General features: G+C 37.5%; 1 protein-coding gene across 1 annotated transcript; it reads right to left on the bottom strand.

Annotated features, from left to right (window-relative positions):
* Nucleotides 1–1,844: 1,844 nt before the first annotated feature.
* stx17 (syntaxin 17) lies at nt 1,845–12,397 on the bottom strand. Its single transcript, XM_056249460.1, has 8 exons — nt 12,310–12,397; nt 11,206–11,398; nt 10,833–10,898; nt 7,388–7,613; nt 7,180–7,289; nt 7,041–7,091; nt 4,116–4,202; nt 1,845–2,379 (listed from the first exon to the last, which is right to left on the bottom strand). Exons 2-8 carry the CDS (start codon nt 11,329–11,331, stop codon nt 2,143–2,145), a joined length of 903 nt encoding a protein of 300 aa, XP_056105435.1. The 5' UTR covers nt 11,332–11,398; nt 12,310–12,397; the 3' UTR covers nt 1,845–2,142.
* Between the last annotated feature and the right edge of the window lie 4,138 nt (nt 12,398–16,535).

The raw sequence follows: 16,535 nt of genomic DNA, 5'->3' as shown, positions 1-16,535 counted from the left end.
CCGACACATGCAGAGCTCAGCACTCGGGCTATCTCTCTTGTGCATCACGCACAGGGTGGCTTGCATGTGCTGTTGGAGACGTTCATTCGCCCCTTTCGTAGGGGAAGTCCAGTGTGTTGTGTTATGAGGAAGGCGTGGGGGCCAGTGTGGGTCTTAGACCCGGCTCTGTGTTTGTGAGGGGATCCCCCTGCTCACCCTAAAAACAACGCGTGAGACCGGGGGCAGCAGACGCAGCTCCAAGTCAGGACAAAAACAATCAGATTCAACATTGTTTTTCAAAAACGAGAAGTTGATTTTTAAATAACTGCAGCTTTTTGAGCTTTCCAAAGGAGCTGCATGCTTTTTAACTTTGATAAACGATTTTGCGCGAGTCGGTACCACACATCAAATGCAAAAGGACTGAACGAGTGTTTGACAACAGACAATATTTTATTTTCCGCTTTGCTTTTGACAAGTGAAAGTAAAATAAGGATCGATAAACCATAAAAGGCCATTGTTCTTTTCTGCTGGTCCTTTGGGGCCGTAATCAAATAACATTCAAATGTTGTTTGTGCTGAAGGAGGTCTCTCACAGTGCATTGATTTCAGTATTAGATTTGCCTCTCAGAGGCTTGTGTTATCAAAGCCTTACAGGGAAACCTCACCCAAATCTATCAGCCACCCCAGCAGCACACAGAAAGACACACGAAATACAAGAACAGCCACAGTTTAGAAGGGTGTTTTATCTAAACCTGAGCGTTTTTGATCAGAAGTATCTCGATCACATGTATTAAAGGGATAGTTCACCCAAAAATAAAAAATTCTGTCATTATTTACTTGCCCTCAAACCTGTATACATTTATTTTGTTCTGCTGAACACACAGGAAGAATGTTTGTAACCAAACGAGTTCTTGGGCACCATTGACTTCCATTGTATGTAAGCCAATGGTGGCCAACATTTTTCTAAATATCTTATTTTGTGTTCAGCAGAACAAAGGAATTAATTCAGCATTGGAACAACTTGAGGAGGGGAGTAAATGATGACAGAATTTTCATTTTACTATCCCTTATTTTAGCATCGAACTATCCCTTTAACTGCTTAGAAAGACCATAAAAAAGTATACATGAAAAACATTTCAATTGTATTTTCACTGTTACAGCTCACAAACAATTCTCTTCCTCAATGTGCAATTATAATTTAACTTATCTTGTAAATAGTTACAAGCCAAGTCGGCTTAAGTATTGCTATAAAGATCTCTTCTGTCTGTGTTATATTTAAACAATCATCTAACTTGTATATTGATTATCCATTACAATGGCTTATTAAGCGTTATCACAATTCATTGAAATTGTATTTATTTTTAGCAGCCTGAGACATTATTAGATATCTGACATGTTTCATTACCATCAATCACTAGTTAAGGCATTCATGGAAACTAGACACTCATTTTAATTTCATAATTTCTCATTGATAATGATGTGTAACTATTATTTTTTATAGTCTACTGAGTTTCTCACTACTGCGCATTGCCTCGATTCTCATACCCATACCATGACTGTTGTGATGCATACAAACCTTATAAAATACTTCACATAGCATCGATGTTTCATTTATATCTACTCATAACACGCTAAACAAAATTAAAAGGAAATCCATCATAGTTAAAACAGAGCAGGTGCATTTAAAGTGTTTATAATGGAATCGTGTGGTAAACGGTAACATTAAGCACAAAACCTGCATAGCTGTAATAAACAGGACCATGTCACCGACTGCAAATCCTCAGTATGTATAACAAATCTTGCAGTTCAAAAGTCAAATAACAAACCCTTACACAACAATTACCTATAATCTCTAACCACCTCTAACACCTACAGTCACATGACTGCTACAAAGGTCAATCAGCTGTTTGGCAGAAGATCAGATGAAGGCCTTATTTGCTTTGGCATAGACATGAATGATGAATTAAGGCAAACGGAAAATTAGCAGGTCCACTTTGTGTAGCACATCTCATGTGCAGGTTTTGCACTGCATGTAGGAGTTATTCTACAGTTGTGGTTATTATGTATGTTCGTTGAGCGTCTGGATGTTATTTCAGAACGAGCGTGGGTCGGCAACTCAGACGTCTCGTGGCCTCCTCAACAAAAACAAATGTGCTTGAGTGTGTCACTGAGTGTCGTTCTTACTGTTGTTGTTGCTCTTAAGTTGTTGTAGCTGCAGGTCGATTTTTTCTTTCCTCTTTCGTTGGATAATGTTGCCCCCGGCGAAACCAAGCAGTCCACCCCCCACTGCAGCGGCGACCCCCGCCACTTTAAATCCTGCTAAGAGTCCCAGCGGGCCCCCTAGCACTCCCCCCACCACCGCACCCGCCACGGGCAAAACCGCCAGCTTCAAACGGGCCGCCTGCAGAGAAAGAGCATAATACAACATATACATGAGTCAACGAGAGTGTCCACAATAAAGGAAAAATCTGTTGTTATAATATATTATTATTATCCTCTCTATATACAATTATTAATATCATTTTTTAATATATATTTATATAAATAATTGGGGATATATTTTTAATATATTTTAATAAATAATTAATAATATCTATTATTATCATTATTATTGATTGTCCTCACTACAGTATAATTCAGTTTTTTATACATATGCCTGCATGTTTAGATTTTCAAACATAGTATTAAGCAGTCAATCTTTTTTAAATATACAAAAAAATATCTTTTTTTTTCTTCTTCATTATGATATCTGATATCAGGAGAATTATCATCCTGACATTTTCACTGTTCACCTAAAAAAAAAAAAAAAAAAATATATAAAAGGTGTATTAAAGTCATTGTGTGTGTAGTTTTGCATTTTTTACGTATTTCTGAATAAACTACTATAGAAAAAAAGAGCCTCATTTCATTAACCTACATGCTATGTGCAGGAAAGCATCAGACAGTTGAGAAATGAATCATTTAGGCGACATCAGTATCCCAAAACAGTGTTTTAACTAGCACACTTTTCATGTGCTGTTTTCCTGATAACCATACAATTATAAAGTCTTTCATGTCTAGTTTCCATCCAAACAGTAACATATGCAGTCGTATGTAAACACACGCACAATATTAATCAGAGATCTGAGAAGAAGAAAAAAAGAGCCACGATGAAATTGGACGTGTGCAGATCAAACCAAACCTGGTAAATGAATTGATATCAGGTAAAAAGAAAAATGCCAGATTATTCTTTAATTAGCACGACGAAACAAGCCTCCCGGCACACGCACACACAATTTAATTTTAGTGGAGATATGTAAACTTTAAAGGCAGGGTCGTCCATCAAATGCCACCTTTCCTCTCTTCTCATCTCTCTTTCACCCTTTCTCATGCTCTCGTTCTCTGTCATCTAATCATCTTCACAAGGCAAGGTTAACTGAGCAGTTAATTATGCTTGGAGAGAGAGAGTTTGAGGAAGCAACTCCTGTTATTAGGATCCGCCTGAGCCAGCACTTTAAGGACTCTGTGTGTGTGTCAGAATATATGTCTTTAGCAGTGTGTATGTATGTGTGTTGACCACCCCCTGTCCTTTTCAGCCGTCACAGAGGTGGGTCGACTTTCTACACGGGCATCAGACTAAGAGCTCAATAGAACTGCATTATCTCTCAACTCCAAAAAAGAGAAACATTTCAATTGAGACTCGATCAATAAAACACATACAAGCCCCACGTTTGCACGCAAACACACACGGCCCATGCCTCCATGTTTCACCCTTCCCTTGCTTTTTCTGTCAAAGTTGGCACTCCGCAGTGTGTGTATGTGTGTGTATGTGTGTGTATATGTATCGAACCCCCAGCAGGAACTTGAATGCTGTTTATAGACTCTCTTTTACACTCTTTCCACTTCCATGCGCTCACACACACACATCGACTCCCTGTGAGGGGCCGACCAACACACATCGATCCCTCTCCGTTCCATGCCTTCCGCCACCATCGCCACCTCTCTTTCTCTCTCTCTTTCTCTCTCTCTCTCTCTCTCTTAATTGTGGTTTCCTTGCGCTCTGAGGTGGATCAATAGGCTGATGGTGGGGTAGGCCGAGAGAAGCAGGGGGGTAGAGTGGAATCGATCCCCTAGCAGGAGTGTCTCCTCTCCCCTTACCTTCCCTAGGCTCTGGGTCCCCTCCTCCACATTAGCAGCTGCTATGCTAACATTCGCCTCAATGCTGTCAATCTTCTCCTGCTGAGCCTAAGACAGAAAGACGCAAGTTACAGACTGTCGACATACTGACATACAAACTCCCTCAAAAGTCTAAACAAGATATGTGTATATGAGAAGTTGATAAATGGACGAACCTTTTAATCAAGATTTAACCAAGAATATATATACAGACACACATATATGTGGACAATATACATTTGTTGGAGTTGCATAAGGTTTTTCCTGTTAATGACAAATAGATTTTTATAAGAATAAATATTCTAAGTAATTAATTTTGCATTTGTTTTAGACCATATATACAATACAATATATTAAAAGTGTGTATGAATTACACTTTATTTTAATGTGTCATTGTTACAGTGTGTAATTATATATTTAAGTACTGAGTAATATGAATTAACTTACTGTGCTTACTTACTATAGGCTAGGATGTAATTATACATAATATACTGTAATTACTATGGTAAATGCATGTAACACTGTAAAATAAAGTGTTACCAAATACATTTCTAAATAAATAATAATTAAAAATCAATGTATAATAATTAAAAATGTACAAGAATGACAAAAATGCTGTATAAATATAGTTTTATATGGCATGTCAAACTGCAGAAAACTGCCGTCATATCAACTGCCCATATATGTGTCTACAATTATTTAATGACAAAAATTCAAAATCCTATCCCATCGAAAACATAAACACCTCATAAATAGCAATAGTGAAGCAGACAAAGACATGCTCAGTAATCTTGGTAGTGGGTAGCTGGGGGTTTGAGTGCTGGGACAGAAGGGTGAATGGGAGGGGGCTGGTTGTCGGGGGTAACTGGGTGGTCTGTCGGAAGCTTATGAAATATTCAAAGAGTGGCAGCTGTCTCTCTGTCTAAATCAGTGTGAGCTCAAAGTAATCACTACACACACATGCACACATAAACACACACACAATAGAGACTCCTGGAAAAATCTTCTTGAACTCTCTAGCACAGAGTTACATGAGCCTGGCACCTGCCCCTGTGTAGCATGTGTTTGTGTGAAAAGAAATCGGTGTTTGCATTGCTCTCTGCAACTCATGGCGACTGTAAAGTTAGTGCTCCTCTTCCTCTTCATTTTTAAAATAATTTGTGTGTATGTAAATGTGTCTGAGTGTGCTTTCTCAGGACTCAACAATAAGGATGAGCTGGTGGCCCAGGGCCAGTGTGAGACTGTTTCAGGTCAGTTGATGAACTGTCCCTATCAGACCGGTGCTGCGCTGCCACTAAATCTTATACGTGTTGATCTTCTATATGTCATTTTATGCCTTGCAGCCTCAAACATTTGGTTTTCTGTGATGTATTGGACACTGTTGCTGTAAATTCTGCAGATTTAAAAGTTTTATGGAAATTGTGAGATCTTGAAAGCATTAGTAAGAATGGGATGAGATCAGTAATGTTTCACACTCCATTCCATTATTCCAGATCATATAATGTATATAATACACAGACAGGCAGATGGATGGATGGATGGATAGAGTTGCACATAAAAAAATACATATTACATATTATACAGTAAAGTACAAATATTACCGGGCCAGTGGAAAAAACAACTTTACAATTAAACCTGGTTTCTGTTGGTGTAATAATGATGCAATTTATCACTGATGGACAAGTCAAAACATGAATCACTAATCAAAGTCCTATAAGCATTTATTTATTAGTCATCAATTCACACCTTACCACTAAACCCTGTAAACAGACTATTTTAAGACACTCACTAATGACTGGGTACGAAAGCTATTGATGGCTTTCTTTTTCTCTCCCTCCCTCCCCTCAGGAGTAGACGGTAATCAGCACCGTCTGCTCACAAGTTGTATGAATGCTCAAGAGAACACACAGTCACACAAGCAGACCTCCTGGGTTCATCTTTGGCTCAGTGTTAACGGAATAAACGATACGGTGGGTGTCCTCTAAAGAGAGGCAAGCGCTAATAAGCCTGGCTATCATCATATTATACTTACGACCATCCACATCCCATCATCGTTCCCCTACAGGGTGTGAAGTGTTTAGAGACAGCCAGTATCAACTGTTACTGATATTACGATTTTATTTTTGTAGCCCTAAGCTTGGAGGTTGATTCACATGAAGTGGGATGACAGGAAAAATACTCAATACACTGATATTTAAAGGGGCAGGATGGATGGATGATAAATAACAACTAGGAAATGAATAATATCTGTGAAGTGAAATCAATCAATATATAAATACATAATTGTGTACATATATATAAAATAAATTCTAAATTTCTAAATGAATGAATGAACATGACACAAGAACTGGAGGGACATTCATTATTCTTGTGGGGGCGGAGATTGGTAGTTGACCCCACCGGTTAAAATTGCTTTCTGTTGGTGGTAGGGGGTCACAAATTGGGACTGAAAGGGCACAAATCAGTTCTGGGGAGGTAATGCCCCTTTTGCCCCCTCATGGCGCCGGACCTAGAATAAGAACACTGTCTGCACATCCCGAAAAACACATGATCTCTCCTTTTTTCCACCCAGTTTCCAATTGCACGTTGTTGTAATAATGGCTGTTATCCAGCATGGATTCTCATTAATCCTCGCTGGTTAGCGCATAGCTGACAGACTGTCACCAATCTTTGTATGTCTTCTCAATCACACACATTAACACACACACACACTGATGGGATCAATAATACCACCTTGTCGGCTCTCAGGAAACAAAGCCATTTGTCTGACAGCTCTGCCAAACCTAAGGGTTTTGGTAAGCACCCTTTATCAACACACATACACACCATAAATACTTTCACGCTGTCTCTCCCTTCTTTCCAAAAAAAACAAAGAATGAATAATTTCCATAGACGTGTGATACTCACGTGAACAATAGTGGAGAACTCTTGCACTAAACCATCCAATTCCAGCAGGTCCTAAACAAACATACCACAACAATCACACACATTTAATGTTTTTGTATTCAAATATGTTTATGTGTTTGTAAGTGTTTGTTTGTGTTACCTCAGCTAAAGTATCCCAGGACTCAGCGGCGTTCTGTTCCGAAGGGATTTCAGGCAGGAGTAGCTGTGTTTGAGTGACAGAGGAACCGGGGACACCTGTTTCACCATAACCTAACCCATCACATGAAAGTGAAAATGCTTTAAAAAAAACACACACACACACATCTTGATTAACTTCATAAAGCACAGACACACCAGGAAACACATACTGTGCAATTTATCCGAGTCAGTGCTGATAGTTTCGTGAAAGTCTGTGCCGATAGTTTCGTGAAAGGAAGACCTATTGACAGCATCCGCATGCATCTGTAGGAACTCTTGAATGGCAGTGGAGGCTCGATCTCTGATTGGCTGAACAAGTGTCTCCAGAGCTTCGGCATCAGCGCTGCGGACCCGCCCACACAATTTCTCCATCTCCCGCAGGTTAGATCGCAACTGCTACAAAGAGAAAAGAAGAAAGTCTGTGTGATAAGTGGATCCATGATTTTATTCAAAACCTCTATATAGCATGTTCCTTCTATACAACATTGACTTGTTCATTTGAGCAGCAAAAATCTGGTACATAACAATACGAAATATATAACACTCTGAATGATTATGTCACATTTCAACACTGTAAAAAAAGACCCTCATCCGACCCAGTACTGTCGAAGATCTGAAACCCAAAACTGCTCACACTTTTTTTCTCTCCATGCAAGTACAACCAAATATACATTTATCCAGATACATTCTCATTCACTGACAAAACTTTAAGTTATTTACTTTAAGTTTAAATATGCCAACTTTATCACTTTAAGTTTTCAGTCAAAGCTTAAACATATTTGTGAGTGTGCAAAAGTTGTTAAAATTAAAAATATAAATATTTATAACAAACACAGGGTTCCCACACATCTTGACCAATGAATTTCCATTTCTTTCCCATACCCTTTACAGTTGTTCATTATTGATTCCTAGATTTATTTTTAAATAATTCGATTTTTTCTTGTCAGAGCACATTGTCAAATTGACTCTAAACAGACAGACTGATTTTACACTCCCAAACAGCTAAATTCAATCAATGGAATATAATATATAATATATTCAGCAGAGAGAAAAACATTAAGAGGTTAATACTGTATTTCTACATGGACATGAAAGGGTTTTGTTCAAACTTTTTTTTTCAAGTTTTCTATAAGGATGAGAACCCTGTAATGATTTATTTTCTCATTAATTCCAAACCAGATCTTGACAAAAAACAGAAGTTATAAATAAAACAAATAAACTGGTGCTTTGACAGGTCCTGTCAGCTCACGTATGGAAGCAAACATCTAGCAAGGATTACAGATCAATTCATACGCATTGAACGCAGAGGTCAAAGTTAACAGCCGGCCAATCAAAGTGTTCCGCTCGACTGCACTCATTTCACACTCTGAATAATCATCAGGATCATCCCTCTTTATAATTGATTCACACACACAGAGTACTAACCATTACTAACATATGCAGCTCGCTTTATACACAGTAAAAAAAGTTGCTGCCTTAAATTTAAGTACAATCGACTTGGATGTTTAAGTCATTCCAACTTTAATAACATTAAACTGATTAAAAAAATTAGTTGAATCTTGCATAACTTATAAAAAGATGTTGAAAATTGCTTAACTTAAATTGATGAGTTAAAGCGATGTAAAAACATATGTTGTCATAACTTATTGATCATGTTGTTTTTTTTACAGTGTAATTAAGGATGGGGACACCAAGGATCTCAAAGACAGCCAAAATAAATCTTCATCTGGGTCAACACACTCTACTCTCCCTCTCAATCCACCTTCTATAGGTGTGTGATGAGAGCAATCTTAAGGGTTTTTCCTCTTTTTCTCTCTCTCTTTCTGTCCCCTGGGAGTTACTTTAACAATGTCTGTCTTGTTTCCTTCTGTTGTCAGTCGTCCACATCGCGCTGACACAGAAACACTTGCAGGCTCTCACACACTCTCTGCAGTGGTGGACACAGGAAAGCTCTCTGGCATCTCTGGGGGGACCAGACCTGGGTGCTAAGGTCAAACACACACACTCACGGCACATAACACACTCCAAGGACTGCCCCGAGAGAGACGGGGACAGACTCTCAGAGACATTAACACACAGGTTGCATGCTTGTCTGGCCATTAGGAAGAGAAAGGACATCGTACGTACACCATACCGTACACCAGAGGCCTGAGTCAAACATTACTTAATATATATAGACACACTCACAGCTGTATCAGAACAGGGTGACAGCATGATATGAGATCTTTTTGTAATGTTCAGATAAATTTGTGGCTGCACAGATTACTTTGCTTTCTTTTAACCTTTAGTTTAGCCTGGATCAAACCTGACCAACATGATGACTTAAAAGAGCCAATTTATTTATAGCAGAATGTACAAGCTGCTCTTTTCTTGATATAATGAAATTTGAGATTTTTAGTTAACAATGATTTAAATTTCAGTCTGTTTCTCACACACATTTATTGACTTCAGAAGACTTGGTGATGTCTGAAAACCACTGTAGCTCAGACATCTTGCCTAACATCTCCTTTTGACTTCCATGGAATAATGTCATACAAGGTGAGTTAAAGATAACAGAATTTTAATTTTGGGCTGAACTGTGCCCATATGATGTGAAGATTTATTATACAATTTAACTATAGCAACAGCCTGTTGCATCACTAAGAATGTTTTGTCCAAGCAACATTCCACAGTGCCTTGCCGCACATGGGAATGTTTTCAAACCAGTGCACTACCCTGAGAACATCAACAAAACCAACAATAAAATGGAAAGATATTTTCTGTGAACTGAAACAACACATGAATAAACACAATCTGCAGCCAAGTGCATCCATGCTGTTAATGGTATTTCTCCCACACTTTGCGACCAAGACTTTAACATATCATTTTACATAATATAGAAGAATATATAATTTTATAGAGCCTGTACTCCCAAGAGTATTACTGGCCAGAGAAATACTAAAAATGAGCATGTACAACTTTTGAAAGTTTGTTGTCTGTAAGGTTTTTTTAAATGTTTTTGAAAGAATTCTCTTATGCTCACACATGCTGCATTAATTTGATACAAAATACAAAAACAGTAACATTTTTTTTTTTTTTTCAGTAATAATAACAGTAATACTGTTTTCTATTTTAATATATTGTAAAATGTCATTTATTCCTGTGATGGCAAATCTGAATTTTCAGCATCATTTCTCCAGTCTTCAGTGTCACATGATCCTTCAGAAATCATTCTAATTAGCCGATTTGCTGCTCAAGAAACATTGTTATAATTATACATTATAACATTAAAATTAGAAATGTTTTACTGCCACTTTTAATTAATTGAATGTCTTTCCTGAATCAAAGTTTTAATTTCTTTTTTAAAAAAGTCTTGCTGACTTCAAACATTTGAACAATATTGTAACTTTCAAAGTGTATATTATTGAACTATAGAATTTTTTTTTTAACTTCAGGATTTTATTAATTGCCATGATTTCTGGAAATCTGGATATTCTCTGAAATATTTCGGCTTTCATGTTCAGGCATGAAAGTGTTGCCATTCAACACCAAAACACTGCTGTAGTTATCACCGCCAATCATCACAATATCCCATAATTTCCCAAGTTTTTCATTTATGTTAGACTTTTGTTGTACCTGGACAGTGCGGCTTGAGTTGATGTGTTCTTGGTGCAGTTTGTCCCATTGTCTGCTTCTCTGAAACTGCAACAAGGAAGCTCAATTAATTAATTTCACAGCTTTAACTATTTATGGACATTTAATAAAGTCTTGTCATGATCACAGCCTGGTATTTCACAATCATCTAGGTTTCCATGGCTATGCAAGACCTCCCAATACCCTGTTATCCTATTATATGTTGCTCAAGCAGACTGACTGGGAGAGATTTCAGATACACCATGAGATCTTCAGCACTCGACTCCCTATGGTGACCGCACACACAGACACATGGCTCTCTCTGTTGACCATATGCTGGGCTTTGCTGACACTGTTCATGTGTGAGTGTTTGTACCTTTTCTATGTTGTGTTGGTGCTGGTGCAGTCTCTCCAGGTCAGTGGGGATGGCCACTTTAATGAATTTCAGAATGGGGGGCTCCAGGCGCCGGAGTGGAAGCTTACCAGCCTCCTCCGCCATCATGACCGTCTCTTATGACCTCTCTTATAAGGTCACAGGCTTAACACATCCATTCATACTCAGTCTTGCTCTAAAAGAGTCATATATTACATAAAATTGAATTTTATTACATTTTAAACATTTCATTAAACATTATGGTAACACTTTACAATAAGGTCCCATTAGTTGGCATTTGTTAATGCATTAACTAACAATAAGAAATACATTTGTTTACAGTAGCCTATTTATTCATCTTTGCAACTGTTCATTAGTTCATGTTAACTCAGGTCTATTAAATAATATTAATAGATATAACTTTTGATTTTAATAATGTAATAGTAAATCTTAAATTAACTTAGATTAATTAATGCTTCAGAAGTAATTTTCATCTTTAGTTCATGTTATTGTAGTAGAACTGGAACCTTATTGTAAAGTGTTAGCAAAATTATTAATAAAAAATATTATTAAAGATAATACAGGATGAAATATAAATATTGAGGGATTATTCTAAAATGTTTTTCTCTATGAGAAAGTAAAATGTGCTGGCCCTGGGACGTTATCATCATCATATATTTGTAATATCAGTTGGTAATACCATGGTACTTTGATATAGACGATACCGCTGATGTTTGGTATGTCCAAAAACACGGTATTACTATTACCATGTTATATGAGTAGAAGACAAGGTAAAACCACACAACATACACTGCTGTCACATGTACACATTGTCAACTGTCAAAAAGACATCACGTTTAGTGAGATCAATCTGTTAAACTATCAATGTTAGCTGACAAAACGGCACTAACGTTACATGTTCATTTTCTCATATTTAACAGTTTACCTTTAATAATCAATAATAATGAAATCCCTAAGGCAAACAGATGTGTATAAGTTCAGCTAGCTTGCTAACTTACACTCCCTCAACAGAGACTTCATTTTTAGCTCTGTGATAGTAAACCACATGAAACTGCCGTCTACAGTTTCACATAACTCTTTCCTTACCTGTCGAGCAAACGGTAAGCAGCGATCTGTCGGTGATTTTAGTCGCTGTCATCAACTTTGTTTTTGTAAACAGTGGTTTCGCTTTGTGCTGTGTGCAACGACGAAATGTGTCCGACTATGCGGAACTAATACTGTTTTAAAAGAGTAAACGTGCTGGAAATTTTACTACCATCCTGATGATAAAACACTTTACAAACAAGCAATGTTTAGTTACGAAAAATGCTTATTGTTTCTTATTACGTAAAATTTTAACTTTAACTTGGCATTTCTCTTTAGAGATAACACTAAAGTTGTATGTTAAATGAAATGTAGAAATCTATTTGAGGTAAAAATATGAGATTATTGTAAAAAAAAAAAAAAAAAAAAAAAAAAACTTCTCACCCAGTGTTGGTGTGAGTTCTAACATAGCCTACTGCCCTTCTGATTCTAAGCTGCCCCCAAAAAATCTTCCTACAAATCAATATGTTCAATGAGTTGTGTAAAAACGCACAGTATAACTGTTGCCATATGCCAGGAAAGTCTTAAACAAAATATGTTTGAAATGAGGAGGTTATCAGAACATGATTAGATTATAGAATTGCATCATAGAGTCACAGGACTTTGCAAATACAAATCCAGACCTTTTAAGCATAGGCCTATACATCTTCTGTGTAGGCCTTTGCAAATATTTTAGGACCTTATAATTAAGGTTCAGACACACAAGGCACACACCTGCTCTTCCCTCAGCGCCCCAATGATCAGTGTTTCCGGCTTTAGGGAACACCAACGGATTAACCACATGTGAGCACTGAGATCCAACCAAAGCCCACTGAGTGCTCCCTCCCTCCCAATCTCTCTCTCTGGGTATCTTTATTTCGGTATCTCCCAACGGCTTTTTGAAAAGTTCTGGCTCTATGGGTTTATTGTCCAGCCACACACATAGTACACAAACAGAACGACATATAAAGAGATGTAACCACCATTTCTGTTTATAAAGAAATCACCCACACAACCAGCCAACCAGCGTGAAAAGCCACAGTGCAGACAAGTTTCATAAGCCTCTTTTACAGGTAAACCACCATATCTACATGACTGATAATCACTCCTCTGCTCTCCAATTGTATTACTCTCATAATACATACAAAAAACTACATAGAAAAGGTGGTTAGTATTTATTATTGTTGTTTTCTTTATGTATTTTGCATACATATAATAGAAATATACATTTATTATTTATATTATTTATCATTTTGCGTGTGTGTGTGTGTGTACAGTACCATTAAAAATGGTGGGGTCAATAAGATTTTTTTAAAGAATGCGTTAAATTGACCAATAGTGACAGTAAGTACATTTATAATGTTACAAAAGATTTATATTTTAAATAAAAGCTGTTCTTTTTAACTTTCTGTTCATCAAAGAATCTTGAATAAATGTATCATGATAAGAAATGTTTCTTGATCACCAAATCAGCATATTAGACTAATTTCTGAAGGATCATGTGACCCTGAAAAAAAATTGCTTTGCCATCACAGCAATAAATTACATTTTAAAATTAAAATAGAAAAGAGTTAATGCAGATAAATGCAGCTTTGGTGAGCGTAAGACACTTTATTAAAAAACATTTTACCAAAAATATTACCAACCCCAAACTTTCGAACAGTAGGGTGTGTGTCTACACACAGTATGCTTACACAAATGTGTGATCTTAAATATCGATAAAACACTGATTGAGCAGAGACATAGAGAAAAGAGAGCGTGAGATACATAAAGGCAGAGAGAAGGAGTGGGAGGATGGAAAAAAACTGAAAGTGCTTGTGGTGGAATCTAAAAGGGCTTTTGAGGGGAGAATCTGAACCTAACAACCTGGCAGTCTGCAGTGTGTTCAGCGAAACACACTGCAGTCTTTACAAATCAGTCTTAACTTTTGACAAGAAGCAGCGCTCTCCATCTCTCCAGAATGTCCCTCCCCATACCAGCCGAGGGGGAGTCCCACTGTAGCAGGGTAATACCATGTGTCTGTGTAGGGACCAATCTTCATCATATCACCATCATCTTCACTTGAACCCTAAAACTCAAAAGGCCAGACCACATTATTTCAGATGAGATTAGAATCTGGAATACCCCTCACAGATCAAACAGGCCAGTGCAGCCTACACTTAAACTTCATGCCAAAACAATATGGGACTATTCTGTTTAAAATCTATTAGAACTAAATGTTTACATTTTCTGAAGAAGATGCGATTGGTGTTTGCCTGTGCCACACACAGTGCTGAGGTGTTTAGCCATGCATTCTGAGTGTTTTCATAGCTATATGGTTGCTGTGTTGTTCATGGCTGCAAAAGGGTCCATTCCTGTACATGTGATCTGCAACTGTTAGATATGGCTCAGGTTTCTCTTTCAATGCAATTCTATTTGATCTTTTGCCCACTTTTTCATCTACTAGAAAGTCTTTCATGTTGACCAGCAATTTTATGCTATGTCATAACTGTTGGTGTTAGAGCTTTTGTCAAGTGTTTGATTATCTTGTTCAATTTAAGACCACTCGAATATGTTATCTCCATCAAGCAGTATTAATAAATATATAAAATTGTTTTTTAATATAATATTTGTCAGGTAATCTTGTATTTAATAAACCTTTATTTTATTTCTTTATTTTTCATTTCATATTAGAATCAAGCAGTATCAATAAATAACCTGACAATAGTATTTAATCAACTTTTATTTTATTTTTATTTTTGAAATAGTTCTATAAAATGATCTGAACTAATGCAAATGTGCTCTTTGGCATTAGAGATGATTTGCATGTGTGTGTGTGTGTGAGCCCCGGTCCCGCTCTTCCGCTAAAGCTTTGTTTCCAGTCTCCACAGTGTGAGTCCAGCCCTGCTGATCCCCTCAACACACTCGCTAACAGCCAATCAATACATCATGAGCCACACAAACACGCCACACCATACTTACAGGGAAATGAGGAGTGTGTGTGTGTGTGTGTGTGTGTGTGTGTGTGTGCCTCTCCCCTGCAGCTCTAATACAGGGTTTTAATGAAGACTCCAGGGGGGTCGGCTACCTGTCACTCTGAATCGATCTGCCCACCTCCAGACTGACAGCTTCACCAACCTACCATCCACCTGTCAAGTGTGTGTGTGTGTGCCAACGTGAGAGTGTTTATAACATCCTCTGAAAGCTTGATATATATAATATACTGTACGTACACACACACACATATATATATATATATATGTTTTCTACAGATTTCACAAATAATTATACATAATAATTATATGTATTATATATTTATTAGATATATTTCATAGTTACAATCAATATCCTCCGATTATATGTCCTCTGTGTGTGCGTGTGTGTCTGTGTGGTCAAGCCTTTTCTTACTATCTCTTATTTATTTTAAAAACAATAAATAGTGTGTGTGTGTGTGTGTGTGTGTAGGTACGTTTATGTGCATGTATGCCCATGCATGCTCAGCTTTGCTTTCGACAATCCAAGATAAATTAGAAGGGTGATGGAGGAAGACAGAGAAAGAGCAGCCGTGTCAGTGTGAATGTGTGCGAGTGCGCCTCTGCACCGAAATGTCACAACATGGATCGATGGGGTTTAACGAGGACCGTGGGCCTGATGTGGTCAGAATCCCCCAAAATGATCTGAATCCGTCCCGAGCTCAATCTCATAACTGAAGCTCAATGCAGTGGGGACCTTGACCAGAACCCCCCCCCAAATACACATATTAGGGTACTTGATGGTATTAGACAGTAAGGACACCTGGCACGTCAACGCTATTTGAACTTTACAAAGGGGGAGTCCCTCGGCCTCATCCTGAGTCGCAGCAACAAACACAAGCTTCAAGAGAAAAACACTTCTGACGCTTTTAAACTGAGGTGAACAGAAAAACGACACTTCCACTCAAATAATCAGAAGGTTTTTTTATGATTTCAAAGTGCTGAACAGAGCCTCCAGTGAACCAAAGAGAAAAAAAAAACTAAACAAACCAAAAAAGAGACATTGAAAAACATGTTTTTTTTTTTTTTCATGTTTCTTCTCCAAAAACAATGCACAACTTGTACCACAAGATTTGAAAAAGCTATCAGATAAAAACACTTCAAAATATTAGTTTTGTATTGTGTATATATATTAGGGGTGTAACGATACACGTATTCGTATTGAACCGTTCGGTACGAGGCTTTCGGTTCGGTTTTCGGTACGCATTTTTGAACCGAACGGTTCGTTGGACCATTTTT

The sequence above is a fragment of the Rhinichthys klamathensis genome, unplaced genomic scaffold (assembly GCF_029890125.1).
Source record: "Rhinichthys klamathensis goyatoka isolate OS25496 unplaced genomic scaffold, OSU_Roscu_1.1 h1tg000060l_1, whole genome shotgun sequence".
Taxonomy (NCBI): domain Eukaryota; kingdom Metazoa; phylum Chordata; class Actinopteri; order Cypriniformes; family Leuciscidae; genus Rhinichthys; species Rhinichthys klamathensis.
The sequence above is the reverse complement of the archived record's forward strand: the minus strand, read 5'-3'. Positions and strand labels throughout refer to the sequence as shown.

Excerpts from the sequence above, each read along its gene's own strand:
- stx17 (XM_056249460.1), bottom strand. The coding sequence starts at position 11,331 with ATGATGGCGGAGGAGGCTGGTAAGCTTCCACTCCGGCGCCTGGAGCCC. Across the intron at positions 10,899-11,205 it reads ACCAACACAACATAGAAAAG|TTTCAGAGAAGCAGACAATG; the intron begins GTACAAACACTC and ends TCCTTGTTGCAG. Across the intron at positions 2,380-4,115 it reads GGACCCAGAGCCTAGGGAAG|GCGGCCCGTTTGAAGCTGGC; the intron begins GTAAGGGGAGAG and ends CTTTCTCTGCAG.